Raw genomic sequence first — 20,673 nt, 5'->3', positions numbered from 1 at the left:
GTCGGGTAAGTAAGTCCAAATGGCCGTTGGTAAATGGACAGAATGAGCCAGGCGTTTTCCGGAAAATACCATACGCACTGTTCCCTGTGCTCTGTCCCATTATGTGTTTAGTGCTGGTTCAAGACACTGAAACGTCTCCTATATAAAAAAAGAACATCTAGAAGTGTGCTTATTGATCAGACACAATCTTCCAAACTAGAACTACAAAAAAAAAAATGCAATTTCGACACTGTGGAACAAAACAAATAATCACCGAGCACCGAGTGTCCAGCACATCATCTGTTAACGCTCTCTTTAAAATTATTATTTTTTCATGACCAGACAAGACATCCATTGCAAACAAGGTGCAACCGCACAAAGCTGACCACACCCCCTACTCCTGCTTCTCCCTGTCCCCACAAGTGATCTGGATCAGGGAAAAAAAACAAAAAAAAACGACTATGGTTCATACTCAAGTGAAATGACAGTGCCAAGGTTGACACCCCTCCTAGCAAGGCTCAAAATGCACTCCAGCATAAGCAAACACACACACACACACACACACACACAGACATATACTGCACACACACACTGATACACACACACACACACCAGACTTGACTTTCACTGGGCTCCTCCAAGACTCCGTCTGCTGCTCTCTGACAGCTAATGTGAAGCTCTCCAAGGTGATCCTGTACCTCTGCAAGCTGCCCCCACGCATCTGGACTCCCCTGTGACTTACCCCCCCCCCCACCCCTCACCCCCCCTCACCCCCTCTCATCACCTGTAGGCAGCGGAGGGGTGACAAGCAACCAGCCTCAAACCCCCCAGTGCCCAGGAACAGGCGTTGCACGCCAACAGAGGCACAACGCATAGGACGGCTTTTACCCAGAATGCACCGCTCCGTCGGCCCACGTTCGCATGTAAGACAAGTTTCAAGCGCCTGTTTACACCGGGGAAAAAAAAGTAATGAGCACATCCGTGCTTGTTGCTTGTTCGTTACTCACTTTGTGTAGAAGAGGGTTCACCTCAGTTTAAACTGAGGAGAGTAGCTGAGGTGTGGGTATTCGGAGGGGGGGGAGGGGGTTTTGGGGTGTCTGTGGTGAACACGTGTGGAACGTCTCCCCATTGAGGAGGTCTCCGATTTTTTGCTCATGCGAAAGCACTGAGGAAGTTTTTGTTACGTTTCTTCACTTGGTGCTATTCACCATCAGGAACCTGCATTATTTGCTATTCAAATATATTGCCCACGTAATATTTGAATAGCTTAAATACAACTAAATGCGAATTTCTGTCAAATCCCTGCCCGTCAACACGACACGACAGACAACAAAACCAACAAAAGGATAGCGCTCAGGGTTCCCCCCCAGGGGTGCCCCTCCGCAAACATCAGAGAAAAATCAATAAAACCTCAGACTCAGATCTCGGCGGAAGGGGAAAAAAAGTCCTGGTGGCAGTATTTAACAGAAACTGGCATGGTGTAGTCATGGTTTCACCAGGCCAGGTGTAGGCTATACCGTGTGAAAACCACAACTCACCTCTTGCATACCCTCTGAGGCACCTCACCCCCCCCCCCCCCTCTGCTAACAGTATTCCTGAGGGAAACCCTGAGGGCTCTTAGCTCAAAAGTACCAACTACTTATTTTTTTTATTTTTTTAACCTTTTTTTGAGCATTTCTTTTCCACCTTGGACCAGCTTCCTCAAAATGCAGCAAGTGCAAGATCTCCAGACAGGCAGACGCCATTAAATCAGACGGCATTGATTGCGATGTGTGGTGTTACCCGTGAGCTGGTGCCGGCAGCTGTGCAGGCGCTGTGCTTCGGGGAGGGCATTACAGTGCCATCCTGGCGTTAAAGTACTGGCAGCACGGTACAGAAAAACTGGCCATTGCTGAGGCCTACTGTACCGCCATTTTGTCCGTTTGGTGCCCGTTGTGTGAATACCTGGATGTTCGTTCCCATCCCCGATGGCCACACTGAGTGAGAGTTGTAAAGCAGATGTAAATTTTAGATGTAACCTTCACCAGAGGGAGAAACCAAAGGTAAACGAGCAGTGAGGGGAGGGAAAGAGAGAGGGAGAGAAGGAGGGAGGGAGGGAGGAGAGAGGGAGCGCTGCACACAGGTGAACAAGAGGCCGTTCGGCTGCACGTGGGGACTGGAAGAGCGGGAGAGGGGAGGCGGTATTGGGGATGGTGGGGGGAGGGGGGTGGGGGGGCACGGAGTCACATTGCGGGGGCGTCGCATCAAAAATTAATGGCGACGGCATCGGTATGAAGAGCACGTAGCGGAGGAAGGAAACACGCGCGAACAGCCTGGGGTGTTGTGCAGGCAGGCCGCCTCCCCCTCTCCCCCACCCTCTCTCTCTCGCCCCTGCCAGGGCAGGCCTTTCTGATCAGGCGCTGGGGAGAATATGGGCACTGACACTGCTGCGGGTTCACGCAGAGTCCACGCAGCTCGCTGCCGGAACTTTCTCTCTCTCTCTCTCTCTCTCTCTCTCTCTCTCTGCACTCGCCCGCGCAGTCGCGGGCATAATTACCGTGTTTAACATTCTTAAACTGTGCGCGTGTGTGTTCGCGCGTCTTTATTAGAACTGAGTGTGTTTAAAAATTAAAAATAAAAGACATTGAACGGAATATAAGTCTCCCATCGCTGAAAAGCCCAGTGAACCCCATAGACGTGACATCATAGAAGAGAGATCAGACACAGCGGAATAGGTATGAGTGACGGGTGTGGGGAAAGGGTCTTACCGGCTGCATTGACTCGGTTCAGCCCTCTGGGGACGTTCTGCTTGCCCGAGCCGGGGCCCCCGGGGGCCGCAGGGGCCACAGTCTCCTCCGCAGCCCTAGCAGGAGAGGAGAGAGGGGCCAATTTCAGCAGAAGCTTCACGCACTCCGTAAACTCAGTAATCCCCATGTGACCGTTTGCACTTGACCGGATAAATGCCTTTCCCCAAACAACCACCCCCTCGCACACACACACACGCACATGCACACACACACACTCACATTCAAATAACAAACAGGCACAAAATGTTAATTTTCACTGCTATGTTGTCCACAGATGACATCGCTGCATATTGCTCTACTTACCGGCCATATCAAGCGTAAACCCAAAATGGCGGATATTTAGTTGTGATTTCAACTTGTCGATTAAATTTTCAATTGGGCTGCGAGAATGTCACTCTTCTTCTGTTGATTTTGTTTTGAACCAAACATAAAATAATAACCAAAAGAAAGTCCTACAGCACTATTACCTGGGGGCTGTCAAAACTCCCAGCGAATAAAGTTTAACTCCTCCGAGCTTAAATGAAGTCGCCTTTAAAGCATCTAATGTGAAGAGGACGGCGAGAGGAAACTCTTGACAGAGGGGCTTGTTTTCTGGTAATTGGTCTGCTCAGAACCCAGGCAGAGCTCCAGAACGGTGAGGCGGGCACAGCCACCACATGGCACGGCTCTTTGTTAGCGGTTAAGAGCAACTGCACCGTGTAGCATGCGGTGTGTGTGTGTGTGTGTGTGTGTGTGTGTGTGTGTGTGTGTGTGTGCGCGCGTCCCACCCCACACTGCTCATCATCCCAAGCTGACAGGTGTCCCCACCCACAAGCCTCTCCCGTCTTACAGTGACTTGCCTTCGCTCTGACTGTACCGTTCTAATATGGCAGTTTGCATCGCAGCTGAGGGAGTCTCACATATAGCACGATAGCTGCTCGCCCTGGAAGTGTTAGAAGACGATTTTTTTTTGGCCCCGCCTACTCACAGATCTTTCCCTTCCAAAGACTGTCGTGGTCTCATGATCGACGAATGAACTGCGCTTCTCGTGTTTTCTTTATTCCTGATAGGACAGCCCACCGAAAATGATCCAAACCTTTCATTTTAGCTTTAACCGCCGATGGCATGTGTCATGAAGCAATGCTAACGAGCTAGCGGTGAGCATTTCACAGGACACTTTCAGGCTCACGCTCCTTTATTTCCCCGAAAAATGAAACCGCCCACTTCTGGAGTGTCACGGGCTCCCCGTAAACCTGTTCGCGCGGGAACGGTTCAATTTTCTGAAAAAATCCCCGGGGCTCGCCTTGGGTCCGGCAGACCCGCGGCTAACCGGGGCGACAGAACCACAGTCGCTGCCTCCGCGTCCTCCTCTCCCGCCCTTCGTCTTTAGATCTGTCTTTTCCGTGACCCCACCGGGCGTCTTATGGTCTTAAGAATACAAAAACGATTCACCCTTGAAGTTATTTTTAACAGAGTATACAGTGGGTTATTCAGGAATGAATAACATAAGTAGACAAGCATAGACCAAGAAGGCAAGAACTACAACAAACTAAAAATGTTAAGGGACAAACTTCCTTAGACTTTACATGGCTTCGTCTGTTCTGACCGTCTGTTCTGACAGTGAATGAAACAGACGTGTTGAGGGTATACTTTTTTTTTCTTCTATTTTTCTTGTTTTTTATTTGGCTTTTCTCATTGCTGCTACAGCAATGAGCCGCTTCCAACTGTCTGCTAATGGTACTCCAGCATGTGAGCTCTGGTTTAAAAACAGGGAAGATGAATAAGTGAACCGCGTGGGCGGGCTGGACGGGCCCGTCGTCGTGCCAACATCGCCTGGGGGTTCCGCGGCGAAGGCGCGACCTCGGGAAAGCTCCGCCTAACCTTCCCGTCTGGACGGCCGTCCGTCGTCGCGGGCGACGGTCGCGTCGGGTCTCGCTCCTGTCGCCGGCGGGCAGGGAGGAGGGGAGGCGGGGCCTGGTACTCACCGCGCTCCTCTCCGCGGGGTGACGACGGCGGCGGCGGTGGCGGCCGACCCTCGGTCCGCGGCGCAGCTGGCGGTCGGGGGTTCGACGGCGGGTGCCCGGGGCTTCGTCGGCGCGCGGCCGCTCATCCTGACCAGGGCCGGGAGGTAGGAGCTCACCTGGGGGCGGGGGGGCACAGACACGACACCGCGATTTCAACCCGCCGCCGCGCCAGCTGGGAGAGGAGCCCTCCTCCCTGCCCTGTCGCTCGTCTGACCCCGCGCCCATCGCCACGGAGACGCGGCAGCAGCTGTGCCCGTCCGCCGCAGGGGGAGGATGACGAGCGCGGGTCAGCGGGCGGCACAGACGACTGCCTCCGCCGGCTCGTGCGCGGGATGCTAATTCGCGCTACCGCTGCCCTGACTGTTAAGCTACAGCTCTATAAAGCACCGTCTCAAACATGCATCTTCTACCTTCTATATTTGGTGGCTGGGGGGTGGGGGTGGGGATTTGGGAGGAGGGGGAGCTTCGGAAGGCCACGGACCCTCGAAAATACGCAACAATATAAACATATTTAATTTATTCACATTTGCGTTCTCGTCGTACATTTTTTTGCTTTGTACTCCATGAATGAACCCCCGCAGTTGGGAACTTTTTATCATTTTATTATGAGCCGTATAGAAATGATCAAAATAAGTAATGAAACTATTTTTACAACACAAATACCTGACTACTTTGGCTACATGATGGAACTCATTAAAAGTGTATTCCATGATCTTCAAAATGGTACACAAAACACGGATAGGGAAAAATATATATATGTTTGTAGTTCGAAATAAACAATGCAGCTCCTAATAAGCGGGAAAAACTGACACATACAGAAAGGGTTGATTGACATAAATTAGGATAATGCGCTACTCTTGGGTCCCTAGCGCCAGTCAAATAATACTAGGCATGAACAACAGCTAACAAAGACGCATTACCCACAATTCCAAGTTTTTTTTTTACACTCAACATTCACCTGTGCAGGAAAACCCACCAGACATCCAGACAGTTAACTCAGGTCACTTCCTCCATTTCTTACACACACTCCGTCCCTGCAGCTCCCTTATCGAACGGCCGCGCTCGAACCATACCTTTCTTTTTTCGCGGTAACGAAAAAAAATAAAATAAAGTAACATAAAACGCAGCGAGACTCATTTCACCCTGGCTGCTTCGCCGATGTCTCACCTTAACGGGCCGTTTTATTTAAAATGGAAATGAGCGCGGAGCGGAGCTCTCCGCCGCCCCCCCCCCCCCCGCCCGCGGGGGGATTAAAATCAATCGTCCGGCGGGTCTAATTTGTTTGCCGAGCTCGATGGGAGCTCGGGGGAAGCCTCGGTTAATTACAAAAACGCCGCGCCTTCCGTGTCGAGCAGGGAGACGGCAAAAAAAAAAAAAAAAACACCCCTCCTGGGCGGGACTGTTCTTGGGCAGAGCCGTTCCCATGATGCCTCACAGCTGATGATGTAACTCTGAGACTCGGGCCCTTTGGGGGGAGGGGGCTGAGGGGTCAGGGGTCACGCCGGTTACAGCCCGTTAGCGCTCCTTTAGCGCTTCTGCTTTCTGACGAGCTCTTTCTATCTCTGGCGGGGACATCCGTGTCCCGTCCAAGCTCAACTCCAGCTGGACAATCACTGGAGACAGTGCTGGCCGGTATTCAATACTTCCGCCATAGCTCTTTTTCATTTATCCGGTATTCAAACCAAATGAAACCAACAGCTGAATAATGACAAAAGTCAACACTGTCAAATCAAAGTCCCTTTCATGAGCCATAACTAGTTCCCATAATCGCTCAATTCATTATTTTCTCACACATAATATTTAAGCAAAAATCTTCTAGCGCTGAGAAACTTACGATCTTCGTTAAGGAGAGGGGCTCCGTTCCCGTGACGACGCCGTTCTGGCTGCAGAGGTGGCTGAATACGGCGTCGGCGGTGACCATCCTCAGCCTGACAGAGGGGATGCTGGGAATGAACTCCTGGAGGGCCTCAGGAGGTAGATCTGCGGGAGACCAATCACAAGCCTCAACTGAGAGATTAGGCTCCACCCACTTAGTATCTTAGCTTATCAAGATGCTGTTATTGTTCCATCGAGGCATCCCCCATTCTGTATTGCCCGAAATGGGCTGTATGAAAAGCACAAAAACTGAGTTTGTTATTATTATTGCAACAACGAAAATTCTATGAAACTGTGCTATGAAATTGAGGTTAAAGATTTCCCTTCTGTGCCATTCATACTCATATCAGACATAAGAGGAAACAACAGAAGATGAAACCGAACCCAATTCTCCTTCAACTTAATGGCCGTTCTTAAAAGCCATTACGTGAATTGTCCCATTTCCAAAACACTTTGCATCGGTCCTCACAGACGCCACAAGTGCCGCTTTCGAACGTCACGCCGACGGTCTCGCAATCTGGCCGCGACAGGGTCCCCCGTTTTCCGCGGTAACCTCCCGTTCCAAAACGAGCAGCCCGACGCAATTTCCCGAAAACATGTCACCCGCGTCCCTGGCGGTTGTTTTTACGACCGCTAGCGGAGATTAGCGCGTACCGTGGCAGAGAATGGCGATGTACTGGCCCAGGTCCGCCAGCCCTTTCTCCACCAGGTCCCTGTTCTGCCGGCTGTGCTCCTGACACCAGTACTCCACCACCACCGCCAGGATATCGTGGAGGGTACCCACAATCCTCAGCTGCCAGTCCTGGAAAACGCAAGAGGTGTTTGCTCAGATTCCCAACGTTAGGAAAAAATACCCGGCACATGTCTCTGTTTTTAACAGAGAATGCCTGCGCTTTTAAAATATATATATTTTTACTGTTATTGTGATTTTGTGTTCTAGGTATATGTATTGATGTTTATTGATTTAAAGAATTGATTTCCCCTTGTTTGTCTTGATGTTGCAATTTTGTTTACAAGTTTTGACTTCAGATTTTTCTATGAGTTTTTTTATTTTTGAAAGAATGTGTTTTTTTAGTTGTTTTGGGAATTTTAAACCAATAAAGACACTGTTTTTGCAGAACAGCGATGGCCCATTTGGCTACGCGTTTCTGGGGAACCACGTGATCTTGCATGTATCAGACACTGAGAGCAGGGCAGGGCAGAGCAGGACGTCCTGCTCCAGTAAGAGGGGGGAAAGCCCTGGAGGATGAATCGGACACTGAGAGAAGAGCAGGGCAGGACGTCCTGCTCCAGTAAGAGAGGGGAAAGCCCTGGAGGATGTATCAGACACTGAGAGCAGGGCAGGGCAGGACGTCCTGCTCCAGTAAGAGAGGGGGGAAAACCCTGGAGGATGAATCGGACGCTGAGAGCAGGGCAGGGCAGGACGTCCTGGTCCAGTAAGAGAGGGGGGAAAACCCTGGAGGATGAATCGGACGCTGAGAGCAGAGCAGGGCAGGACGTCCTGCTCCAGTAAGAGAGGGGGGAAAGCCCTGGAGGATGAATCGGACGCTGAGAGCAGAGCAGGGCAGGACGTCCTGCTCCAGTAAGAGGGGGGAAAGCCCTGGAGGGGCGCTCACCTCCGAGGAGGGCCGTGCCCAGAGAGACGCCTGGATCAGCAGCTGGGCCAGCTGCTGGACGGCCCGGGTGCAGAGGGTGGAGCGGTCCCACACGCTCCAGAAGGTGCTGACCAGTACAGAGGAGCGGGACCCTCCCGCTCTCCTGAAGGGGGTCCACGAAACATCCCATCAGCTACCACCTATATACCCCCTATACCCTATCCCATCAGTTACCCCCTTATAGCCTATCTCATCATTTACCCTATATATGCCCCCATATATCCTATCTCATCAGCTACCCCCTATATGCTATTCCATCATTTACCCCCTATATACCCCTATACCCTATTCTATCAGAGCTGTAATCTATGTAGTTCTCTTGCATTTTGCCTTCTTCATTGTGAAATTTTTAAACTACCTTTTCCCCTGCTTTTTGAAAATTGTCTTCTCATTTGGGTGCTTCAATATGCATAAAAGGTTAGTCATGACCAGCAAAAGGCTTGCAAATACTAATGAAGTTACTTACCTCACATGCACTATACTTGCTAAATTTGAGTTTTCAAGTGTTTGGACATTACCCCATGCTGGAAGCCTGCAGCTCGAACTGGAAGAGCTGGAGCAGGAGGCCTTGCAGCTCGACGTGGAACCGGACCTGCTCAGGCGGGGCGGGGCGAGGCAGTGAGTGACAGGTGGGTTCGCTGGACATGCAAAACCTGAGGAAGAATTCTTTGTGACGGAAGGGAATGTCCTCTCGAGATGCAAACTCATGCAGGGCCACAGAGGGCCACAGTGCCTTTCCTAGGTGTCATCCAGGTGACTTGGGAGGTATACCCCTCCAGATCTAGCGTTCTAATGCATCGAGTGCAGGTCAGCCATTACATGACAGGCATTTAGTCAACACTCTTATCCAGACACAACTTTTTACATAGAAATGCAGGATAAATGGTAGAATGGTAGTGTCTTACCCAGGAATTAAAAACGCAACCACTAGGATACAAGACCAGTTCCTTACCAATTATACTACATTGCCACCCCATTGTAAGATCATTAAGGAAAGGCAGTGACACTGGATGGAACACGTTTTAAAATGAATGACATCATTGTCCCTCACAGGTCAATCCTGACCATGGGCTGTAAGAGAACAGCAGCAGGAAAAGCACTGATGGTCTCTGTTACCTGACTGACAGTTCCAGAAGACCCCGTGGTCCTCCCTTACACTGGGGGCACTGCAGGCTGCGCTGGAAGTACTTGACAACAACGGGGGACCCCCAGGAAGGGTTTTTCCGCAGGATGTTGTGTAAAACTGCCCGGAAGGTGCAGTAAAAGTATGGTTGCACCTCACCCTGGCGGGAGAAACAAACCAGGAAGTGTTCAAAACCGATAGAAAGGAACAATTCAGAACCAAAACAAAAATTACTGGGGTGGGGGGGAAGAAATCTGGTCTCCAGATTCGTGAACACAGCACTACAAAAAGACTTCGGATGTGCTTCGGTTGTGAGCACTAGATAGAGAACTACAAATAAGTATAATTGTATGACTACATTGTACTACATTGGAGGATTATGAGGCTGAAGACTTGGTCCAAGTCATTACTTCTAAAACATAAAAAAGTGTTACATTCATATAAAGTAAAGCCAACTGAGGTCACATTTCTCAATTACAAAGAGAACCTGGGGAAACAAGGCAAACAGGGAAGGCCAGGGATGGTGTGGCTAACTAACTTCAATGCAGAACACTGAAAATAACACCTGTTCCGTTTCAGTAAGCACCATGGGATCTATAAGCATCCCCATCTCTGCAAAGACTGCCCCCTACTGCCCTAGCCCACTAACACCACCTCCAGCAACAATCTCCAAAGCGCATCTCCCAAGCAAACACTAAACAAACTCAGTCCTTTTTGCCTTCAGCCATCAGGCAGGAGAAAGCTAGAATGTTCCATAGTTGCAGGACAAAAAGACATCAAAGAACAAATAAAAACAAAGCTCAGAACTGAATGCCTTTTCACACACTCTGTCTTAGCAGGGGGCTGTGAGCAGCCTATCAGATGAGACAAATCTTTCTTACAAGCAAGGCGTGTTGCATCAGCGAATGGAGGACCTGCACAGGAGGGAGTTGGCCAGGGTGCAGCGCCCCCTGCAGCTCTTCCAGGGCTTCTGTGAGCAAGCCGCACTCGATCAGGCTGTCCACGTTACTGAAGTCCGCCATAACAGTCTGTGAAGGAGAAAATACAGGCAGGTTGGTGGGGGTGGGGGTGGGGGGTGTGGTGTTTAGCCATCAGAATGTGGGAAACCTGGTCACTCACCGGCATCAGCAACCTGAAACTTGCCTTTAAAACTCACTTACCTCCTCTTCAAAATAAAATATAATCATATTTTTTTTCTATATATTGGGGCTATGTGTATGGGATACAAAGGAAGGAGAGTATAATATAATAATGGCCTTAATGAACCTCCCTACTCACAGTCCACTGATAAAGAGACAGCCAGCTCGAATCAGCTCACCCTAATGGGTCACATCCTGGGTAGAAGTATCACTTCATGGAGAGCTGCGGGCTTTTAGCTCGGACGAAAATGACCCGACCTGCTATAGAATCACGCGCTCGAGACTGAGTCACGCACTTCAACGCAATGTTCGGTCACGCACTCAAATGCTTCAAACATCTCTACCTGAGTCTGAGGATCGGCTGTGGTCGCATTCAAAAACTCTGTGGAAACAAGCTTCCTCTTCAGGCGCTGGAGAAAGGCAATTAAAGCAGTTTGGGTCAAAACAGAAATACATTTCGTGCGCGTATACTCTCGCATAGACCGTGACCGGGTACGACCTGGCGGAGTGCTGATGATGTAACTCCGTGCCACCCGAGCGATGTTCTCACCTCAAGTTTTGAGAGCTGGTCTCTCAGCTGATTTTCAAGGTCGGCAAAGAGCACGTCATTGGCCTCCAACTCTGTGCACGTATCTATAAGAGTGCAGTCTTGACTGCTGGACCCAGAGGTGTCGAGGGACTCATTGAAGCCCTCCTCTGACCACAGGCTCTGTAACACAGCACAGAGATGGTAAATCTCTGAGCCCGGGTAATACACAGCTCTCCCTCACACCCGTGATGAAATATCATATCACAATGCAGCATAGACAATATCTGCTCCATTATGCACAATGCAGTACACTGAAGCAATACAAATAATGGCACTATATCAACTAAGACTGCATTACAAGCATGCTTTAAAAAAGACATCAGAACTAGACCACAAAATATGAAAAATATCACATTGCGTTATAAGCAAACTTTTTGAGTAAAGTATTAAAATGTTATCCTTCACCCCTTACCCCGAACAAATGCCGAGCGATGTGGTCTACGGAGTAGCACGTCTCCTTGTGGGACATCAAGCGCTTGCACTCGGGGCTGGTGAGCACGTGTGTCACGGGAACGCCGGATGGAGGCGCGGAAGAGTAAACTCGGGCCTTTCCTGACATCAGAATTCTGGAAACAGGGTAACAGGATCATTTACTGTTCGGTGAAACTCTGACATTTTTATTCACGACAGTGCCTATTGGAAACACAGGAGCACAATTAGCAAAACACAGACTTTCAGTGACAGCGTACCTAAAAGGAGACCAACAGTCATTTACGTGTACGGACAATGTAAAAAAAAAGCGACAGTAACATATAATTCATTCATACAAACTGCATCAAAACAAGGAAGCCGTTTAGCGAGCCGGAAACAAGCGTCACTATGTGCGCAAGGTTAGCGCCGAACGCAGAAAGGTGGCGCCGAACCGTTTGATGGTGGCGTTCCGTTTGGCGTTGTCGACCAGCAGGACGACGCTCCAGCCCTGGAAGGCCCCGAGGACGCTTCCGCTGGCCACCCTCTCCCTCCACGCGCGGACTGGGTTGGTCGCCCCGGGAGACCGCGAGGTCACGTCCACCTCGTAGGGCTCCTCGGGCAGCCACGCCCCGTTCCTCTCGCTGTCCCGAACATACTCCGGCTTCACGACCCAAATCCCTGCGATGAGAAGAGGAGGGAGGCCAAGGGGAATTCACTGCTAAGCCCTTCTGGGATAGAGGCCTGAGTGAAGAACCCTGGCTTGTCCGCCTTTGAATTAGGTTCAGCCACCGCTTCAGATCTCCAGAGCATGACGCATTCAAGCAAAAGTAATCTTACAAGTGAAAAGCTCTGCGTCTGCTATTGAGAGAAAAAGCCTATGTTCAGCTCCAGCATGGTGTAATCTTTGCACACAAGTGCAATGCATTAAAAAGATTAGCGCTGGTGTACGACTCTTAGACTCTCAAAAGACATCTCACCTCCTGCACAGGCGGCAAGGAACTTCTCGCTATTCGAAGGACGACTGACAATCAGGTGTGTTGTCCCCTCCCTATAAGTCTGGAAGATGGTACATACGTCACCTCTACAACAACTTTACAAACTTCAAAGCAGTTCTACAAGAGGACACACAAATTAGGGTGCTCAAAACATGAAATTTGAAGACATAAAACATAAAAAGTTGGCAGATTGTACAATAATCTCACAACGTTTGTCTCTGCCACAATATGTTGCTTGCTTTTAAACATTGCCAAAACTGAAATTCTCCTGAAGTAAATAACGTCTTTGACTTGAACCATCTCCTTGACAGAGAATGAACACAGGCAACACAATTAGCTAGAAACACGTCATAAGATGCCTAGTCCTGTAATCAATGGTGAAATATAGTCAAGAAACAAAGTCAGTGCAAATCATAGTATATTTTAGTGCAGTCCCATTATGAATCCTGCTTTATAGTAACTGACCCCAGTTATAGGTCAAAATGATTTGAGGCCTGGACTGATCCACATTTGGGAAACCGAGATGGCAGTGCAGGGCTGTGCGTGACTTCGCTGTTAAAATGGGAGCAGGGTAGCTCAGTTCACCGCTAAATAGATCAGAGACCTCAGATGAAGCATGTTTAATGTGAAGCAGCCGAGAGCTTTTGCAATACAATGGAGCCTACACCGGTCAAAAGCATGTAAAACATTCAAGAGGAAGGGAACCTGGTGCCAAATAACAATTGATCCACTTATTTACACACAAAAGGAGGTTAGTTGGTCAGTTCTTTACATTGAATGTCCTCCTCCTTACAAGCTAATTGGCTCACCATAAACGGTCACACATATGTCAAGTGCCAGAATGCTGTGATTGGTGTGGATCACGTGGACGTTCATTAGATTTGAACTTACTATATCTAACAAAGCTAAAACATGTAATGGTATTATACCATGATTTTATGATAACCATAACAGCAGCGCTGATCAATGTCCATTGAGAAATTCCATTATGCCCCAGTGGATAATATGTTTTTTTATTTTTTATGAACATAGTCATAAACCTCATAAATCGCATGTCATACCTTACACAGTTGATGAGATATAGCAATTTCCTACTATCAATAGCAACCAAAGTGGGGGCCATCTTGGAATTTGTTTCTTATAATATGAGGCATGGTTAAATCAATTAATCACATTATATTGCGTGGGGAAAAGCATCAACCCACTTGAAATTAGACTGTAACAAAACCACAGGACAAACAGGCCATAAACATTAATGGAACATGCCCAAGAGAATAATGAATATGTTGCATGTTTTTAATTGGATATGGATGTTTGTGAAATTGAATGCTCAAGAGGACATGGGGAATAGCCTTGAAACATACGAAAAACATGGCATTCCGTATTCAAAAAACATAAGCAAATGTTCTGCAAATTATTCAACGTTTGAATAAATGTTCACTAAAAATAAAAACCCAACCAGACATACATGGCAAATGTCTCCCAAAACTAACCTTTTTCATTACAACCTATCTGGCATTGAAAGGGAATGGGGAAAAAAAGGTTAAGAACTCAATAGTGCATTTTGTTCTCCAGGGATGCAGAGAAGGTGCAGCAACTATAAAAAGAGGCAATTAAGGGCAAGGATAAAAATAAAGAGTCAAAAATACATTGCATCATCAGAACCAATTAGGTCAATTTTCAGAGCTAATCTCCAGATGCTATTCTTATGAATCAGCTGAACGGCAGGTGCAATCCGGCCCTTTGAATGGATTCAAATTGAACTCAGTGTTAATCAAGCCGGTCTAAATCTGAATCTCACGCGCAATTAAAATTAACTTTTCAAGTTGCAAGGACGGTACAATGCCTAGGGGAGAGCGAATATACGCTGTACTTTGCGTTAACTGAGAGAGGTCAAACGCCGGTGAGATCATGGACGTCCATATTTCCATTCTGTATTTTAAACAACAAATAGTCCTGTGGCATCAGATTCCGCAGTCAAAGGGTCTGCCTAAATATGGGTATAAAGGTATACCGTGTGGCTAACTATGAATGGACAAATCTATTCACATGTTGCATACTCACAGAGCCACCGATATACTTCCCACCCAGACGGTGGATTCCACGCAGCAGCTTCTCTTTCGTGTGTACGTTTTTGATCCCAGAGATCTGGAATACATGCTTAGTGTCCACCATCCCCCTGTGGATGACAATGAGTTTCCCCCTTCAGATATTTACAACAGTAACCCGAGAATGAAGTAGCAGTACGGATCCGATAAGATTGACAATGTGAATATTCGGGGATGCCACTAGAAAAGCGTTCCCTGTCCTGTGTCAGTCTCAGTGCCAGTATTGCATTGAGTTAACTTACAGTAACGTTTGCTGACGCGTTTACTGTACATGAACTATCCAGCAAACTAGAATTTCAGCAGTCAATGTAACAATGTAGTTAACGTTAGTTGATTTCATATAGCGCTGCTGTCAATCTGATAAATGATTTATTTATTTTTTATTCACTAAGAAATCAAACTTTTTGCCAGCTAACTAATAGCTACATACAATTACATCCAACATGTTAAAACTAGGTTTGCAGACTAAAGAAGTAACGTCAGTATTGCTACATACCTGGTTGATTTTTTAAACGTTACAGTGCACTACTTTCCTGTCATATAAACTACCCGTATCGGCTATTTCAATACGACTCATAATCTTGATTGCACTTGTCGGCTAATTTAGCTAGCTGGCTCTTCCCCTTTCCCATCGTGCGGCAAATTTTAGAATAGACTACAGTCTGTACCATTTCCACATCAAAGAGGGTGTTTTAATTTAACATCGTGCCCTTTATCATTACTCCAGTAAATTTAACATAAAGTGTATTAAGGAATAATGAAGTGCCTTATAAACTAATTTATAGGAAACTCAAAAAACGGCGGTACCCTTCCACTTCCGACAGGCGCATCACAGTGCGGTATCCAACACAGTTAAGATACTATGGTCCAAATTGTGGGGTGTGCATGAAAATAAGATAAAAGTAGACCATTCATACACTGGATATATTTTAAAATAAATAAACCAGATACGTTCAGAATATGATTTCGCTGTATTTATGATAAAATTAGTATTCATGTGGTCTGTTTTATTAAATAAATAACCAGCGATAAAAACTAAAACCCCATAAATTGTGTTGTGGCGTTCCAGAAGGCGGAAGTTTTTCATATACTGTTTCCGGTTGGTTGTTAGAGACGCTTTCTTGTTGGATGTATGTGTATATTGCTGCATTTGCCAACGTCAAGTCAAATTGCAATGATCATGGGTCGGATTTCTGTTATTGTCAAAGAGAAAGTGGTCGATTGGCATGCTGACCATTTTTTTACAGTTATGGAATAATTTCTACCATATTCTGAGCTGAAAATGCTGTTAGTGAGATGACAAGTTTGCTGAAACTATGCAGCTAGCTCGGTTGCTGGTTAAATTAATCCTTTGACAATTAGCTAATCTTTAAGTAGTTAAGGTACATTCGCTACTTATCTTGCAAACTAGCGATGTATAATGTCATCTGTTTAATAGCAAACTTAGGCTGTGTTACAGCTAACCAAGGGAGGAAGCTAACCTGTTACCTAGCTGACACATTTGTATAAATGCAGATGTGGTTATAGCAGCACTCGGGTAACTTGGCAATCTCACAAACGTCGTAAACATTTTTCATTATTTATGACACCAAACTATTTGATAATTATCGTTTGAGCATTCTGAACAACTATGAGAATCGAAAAGGCCAGACTACGTTAGATCTGTATCGAAACAACCCAAATTGTTAAGCTTGATTGTTTATAAACTAGTAGTCTTACGTTGTAACCCTATAGCCAGCAACCTTTATTAATAATACAGATATGTCGTATAAAAAACACTCAAGATCAGTAACAACATAATTAACAAATGGACGGAAAAAGGATTGTCGAAATCAGTTGTCACCTCATTATAGCCGGTTGGAAAAGATTGCTGCAGTTCTCCAGACACTGAAAAAAGGTATTATTTATTTATTTATTTATTTATTTATTTATTTAATACTTACTTAACCGACCGTGTATTTTAAGAAAACTGCATGAAGAGACGAGGCACCACAGACCTGGCGCGGAATTCCACTTGTGTACTATAGAGTTCCCCAAGGATAAATTAATACATTTTGCCAATTAAATTGTAAAATAATTAGTTATTTTTTTAAGACTTTTTATAGTTTTAATTAATGTTAAGGGGAAAGTTCTGTGATAATGTCAAAGATCAGAGCAGTCAGAAGTTTTAGTAGGCTATTGCCTATCAACAAGCGCATCTTTTTTCCAGAATAGCAGAATACTCTATTGTTTCTTCAGCCTCTATTAGCCAGATCAGAATTATCTGTGTGTTGGTTGAAATATAATAATAATAATAATAATAATAATAATAACTGTTTATATGGTACATTTCAAACACTTCCGTTTCATGTTTGTTGCATCCATCCTGACCTGGCCCATAAAATAGGCTAACTAAGGCTCAAATCAGATTAGTGTATCTGAAGCATCTTTATCTCATTATTTGCTGATAATTTTTTCTCTTCTCTATTTCTATTTATTTCACAGTTTACATATTGACTTGATCTCTGCTTACTCTTATATATTTAGAGGCTCACCCTCAGAGGTTTTGAGTACATTTTTGAATCTTAGTAATCTTACCTGTTAGTGTGCCTTGTGTGAACTGGTTTAAGTGCGCTCATATTCATTTTTATCCATGTCCCAATATCGATCGGTGTCATTGTCTTCTTCAAATGTTACATTTTTATAAAATGTTCTGTTTGATATTACTTAATATTCTCTTGATTTTGTAAATATGGTGTGTGCTGTCTGATACAACAACAACAATAATAATAATTCGCATTAAAGCATTACATAATGTAATAGTTGTAATAAGTGTAATACTGAGAGGTTGTGGCATGCTGGTCAGCTTGTCATAAGTGTGTGTGTACATTTGTCACACACATCAAATGTACTCCTTCATTCAGTGACATACATTAGTCAATTTGAAATTACTAACCAAGAAAAAGCCTAGCCAAATTAAATAATTATTTTGTCATGTTATTTATTTATTTATCTTGATTTATTAAATAATAATAATAATAATAATAATAATAATAATAATAATAATAATAATAATAATAAAAAATAATAATAATAAATAATTTAATAACAGTTTTGGCAACAGGCTTGCTTTTGAGATAATTAGATTGCTTTCTAAACACTCCTAAATGATTTACCTGTTTAATTTAGGCTAGTTTTTATTATTGCAATGCTTTGTGCCATTTAAAAATGCACTGATTTAAATTGCAGCCAACGTTAAATGCAGGAAGCATAGGGTCCACAGTATGTTAAAACATCCCCGTTACTATAAATGGAACATTGCCACTCTGCAGTAGAGACAACGAGCGGCGTCAAATGTATAGAGAGCACACGTTCAGCCCAGCATTGCGCTGCGTGGAGGCACACAGATATGAAAAGCACTCTTAATGATATCCCAACCAAGCAGATCTTAGTCCGTTGCACCCTAACTAGCCTCCACGCACGGACGGTACAAGTCTGGCCTTTCCCATTGCTGTTGCTTGTATCAGACACAGGCAGCGAAGCATCCACATTACTCCCGTCTCCTCTCCCCCTCCTCCCCCACTCCCTGTTTGTAATTACATTGTTGGCTTTCTAATCCCACGATTGGAAACCTGCACATCACCAGTCACTCCGTGCACTCGTTTCTCAGATACACCGGAGGAGAAGGGGGCCAGATGATAATAAATAATACAGTACAAGCTTAACTGTACAGATTGTCAAGAGAAGGAAATAATATTTGTCCAGCCGGACAGCTTTCTTTTGTGTAGGGTAAATGAATGTTGAGATTCCGTCTGCCTGCCGAAGGTTTCCGTGTCAGGAGGTATCACGGACCGTTTGTAGTTTGACAGGGATTATTGAAATCGGCCGAGACGAAAGGGGAAAGGGAGGGGGGGAAAAAAAAAAGTGAAATTGACACTGACACTCTCTATTATATTCCACTTGACTCATGATGGCTGCGTTGATACGGGCGATCCCGAAAGCTGGATTTGCTGTTAGGATATGTTAAGCATCGAGCGCTCAGGACCGCGGGGCCGGGAGATGAATTGTTTATTTAAAATGAGAGTGAAGAGCTTTTTATTTTTCCCTAACTCCCCCCGCAACGCCTCATCTCGCGACGCGCAAGCTATGCATTTATTATCAGGCCCCACCGTAGGCTCCCCCCCCCCCCTTCTTCACGTGAGAGAGGGAAAGAAATAAGCCGGAAAATATTTATTACTCATGATAACCACTCATTGTTTCAGAAGGGGGGGGGGGAGAAAGAGGAAAGAATACAGTTGATTTATGACCGCTGATAAGAATCTTGTTTTAAGAGAAATCAAATTGCCATGTCTCGTGCCGCCGTATATATTTCTGAAGATAAATTTTTTCCGACAGGCAATCTGACAGAGGTAATATTTTCTTTGAAACAATGCTCGTCCGTATTATTCGTTAAAAGAGATGCCCGCTGTTGGCACGAGACAAGGAAATCCGATCCGCGCTCGCATATTGAACTTTTCTTATTCCGCACTCGGGGGCTGGCTCTAGAAATGTAAATGTCTGGAGCCAATTTTTTTTTTTCTGTGCCAAGGATGCCTGCAGATGAAGCAATACAGATATGCGTAGACTGCCACTTTCTCTTGAATGGATGCTTCTCTTCATTGCTAAACTAGAATAGCAGCTGAATACTGAGTGGGAGTGTTTGGCGTGTGGAGAGAGCGTAGCCAGTCCCAGAGGTGTGTTGTTACCCGGTGTGTTGTCTACTTGCAGGGGAAGAGGATGGATTGGTGGGAGGACTTCCCCCAGGACCACGCCTCTGTGGACTGGGCCATCTCGGGCCTGCCTGGGGACCTGGACGTCCAGCAGCTGCTCAGAGACACCGAGGAGAAGCTGAAGCTGAACGCTTGTAGGTCAGTACGTCGCCCGTTCACCCCTCCCCCCCTCTCCGGCCCCCCCCCCCTGCCCAAACGGGCTGTCCGAGCCGCGGTCGGCGGCGCGGGGGCCCCGCGGTGCGACATCGTGCTCGTCCCGGCGTCCGGGAGGGCGGGAGACGGATGGTTGGCGTCGGCGGAGACGTCCTGTCGGAGAGGCAGAAGCGATCGATCACGGTCGGCGGGGTTAGGGCCAAAGCGAGGCGCTCCCCCTCGCGAAACAGCAGGGCGGAGCGCGGGCAGGAACCGGGCACCGTGCCACTGGAACGGGCGGGGGGAAAACCGCGCCACGCTGCGGCTCGGCTGGGAGTCCGCGTTCCGCTCCCCGCCCCCCAGCCACACCCCCAACACACTGGTCATGTGATCACATGGATAGCACGGAAGGGTTTTGGAGCATTTCACCAGAGGCTAATTGACCGGAGAAGCGGTTATTGGCTCTGAGTTTGAATCTAAGGATTCAGTGAAATCCTCAGGCTTTAGTCAGAGTGCTATTGCTCAGACCAGACCTTAGTGGATGTTGATTTTTGATGTAATGAAAGCTGTTACCAGCATGCTTGGTGCTCGGTTCCCTTCGCACTTGATTGATGTGAACTCACAATCTCACGTCCCCACAGTGTGCTCACATTGGCCACGGATAATGGCTGGCTTAAGGGAGACTACCATTCACATTTTACCTTGAAGTGTGCTCCACCATTTGCCAGTTTTAAGCGTCAGCCTTCCTCCTATTAAAAACTGCAACTGATGTGCAATTATAATTTCTGCTGGTTTTTGCTTCATTTAGATTTACATGCTAATCACTTAAGAAGGCTTGTTTCCCTAGCATTGTTACAGCTTATCATTGTTGGGTATTTAGGCACAAAAATGGCTCAGTGAAGTCGATTATGCTGTATTTGAATTAATATTCACGCTCGTTTCTATACAGAGGGATGAGGCTGTACAGAAGTTGGTGCGTTTTTTCCTCTGTCTTTTTACAGTGATTTCTAATGAGCATCAAAGGGTCTGCCAAGTATCTGTCAGAGGTGTCAACGTGTTTTTACAGTCATTAAAGGTTTGTTTAAGAAGTGAATTGGTGAATTAATACACTCTTTGTTTTTTTTTTCTTG

At 46.4% G+C, this 20,673-nt stretch overlaps 2 protein-coding genes across 3 annotated transcripts in view; one reads left to right on the top strand and one right to left on the bottom strand.

Annotated features, from left to right (window-relative positions):
• slf1 (SMC5-SMC6 complex localization factor 1) overlaps positions 1-15,580 on the bottom strand; it is a 33,277-nt gene extending 17,697 nt beyond the window's left edge. The window contains exons 1-15 of one of the 2 annotated variants that reach the window (XM_064296528.1): positions 15,471-15,580; positions 14,620-14,734; positions 12,538-12,616; positions 12,013-12,238; positions 11,562-11,715; positions 11,111-11,269; positions 10,905-10,970; positions 10,303-10,449; positions 9,415-9,581; positions 8,817-8,951; positions 8,260-8,401; positions 7,298-7,445; positions 6,603-6,748; positions 4,730-4,884; positions 2,727-2,821 (exon numbers count right to left, since the gene is read on the bottom strand). In XM_064296528.1, coding sequence (XP_064152598.1) covers positions 2,727-2,821; positions 4,730-4,884; positions 6,603-6,748; positions 7,298-7,445; positions 8,260-8,401; positions 8,817-8,951; positions 9,415-9,581; positions 10,303-10,449; positions 10,905-10,970; positions 11,111-11,269; positions 11,562-11,715; positions 12,013-12,238; positions 12,538-12,616; positions 14,620-14,734; positions 15,471-15,493 — 1,957 coding nt within the window. In that variant the 5' untranslated portion in view covers positions 15,494-15,580. Of the gene's footprint in view, positions 1-2,726; positions 2,822-4,729; positions 4,885-6,602; positions 6,749-7,297; positions 7,446-8,259; positions 8,402-8,816; positions 8,952-9,414; positions 9,582-10,302; positions 10,450-10,904; positions 10,971-11,110; positions 11,270-11,561; positions 11,716-12,012; positions 12,239-12,537; positions 12,617-14,619; positions 14,735-15,159 lie in introns of both variants that reach the window. The other variant, XM_064296530.1, reaches the window with a different exon arrangement.
• A 203-nt stretch (positions 15,581-15,783) lies between these two features.
• Positions 15,784-20,673, top strand: part of kiaa0825 (KIAA0825 ortholog) — a 116,707-nt gene continuing 111,817 nt past the window's right edge. The window contains exons 1-2 of the mRNA XM_064296527.1: positions 15,784-16,560; positions 19,410-19,549. Coding sequence (XP_064152597.1) covers positions 19,419-19,549 — 131 coding nt within the window. The 5' untranslated portion in view covers positions 15,784-16,560; positions 19,410-19,418. The remainder of the gene's footprint in view (positions 16,561-19,409; positions 19,550-20,673) is intronic.

This window comes from Anguilla rostrata, chromosome 10, assembly GCF_018555375.3.
Source record: "Anguilla rostrata isolate EN2019 chromosome 10, ASM1855537v3, whole genome shotgun sequence".
In the NCBI taxonomy this organism is placed as follows: Eukaryota; Metazoa; Chordata; class Actinopteri; order Anguilliformes; family Anguillidae; genus Anguilla; species Anguilla rostrata.
This window is presented reverse-complemented; position numbering and strand designations above follow the sequence as displayed.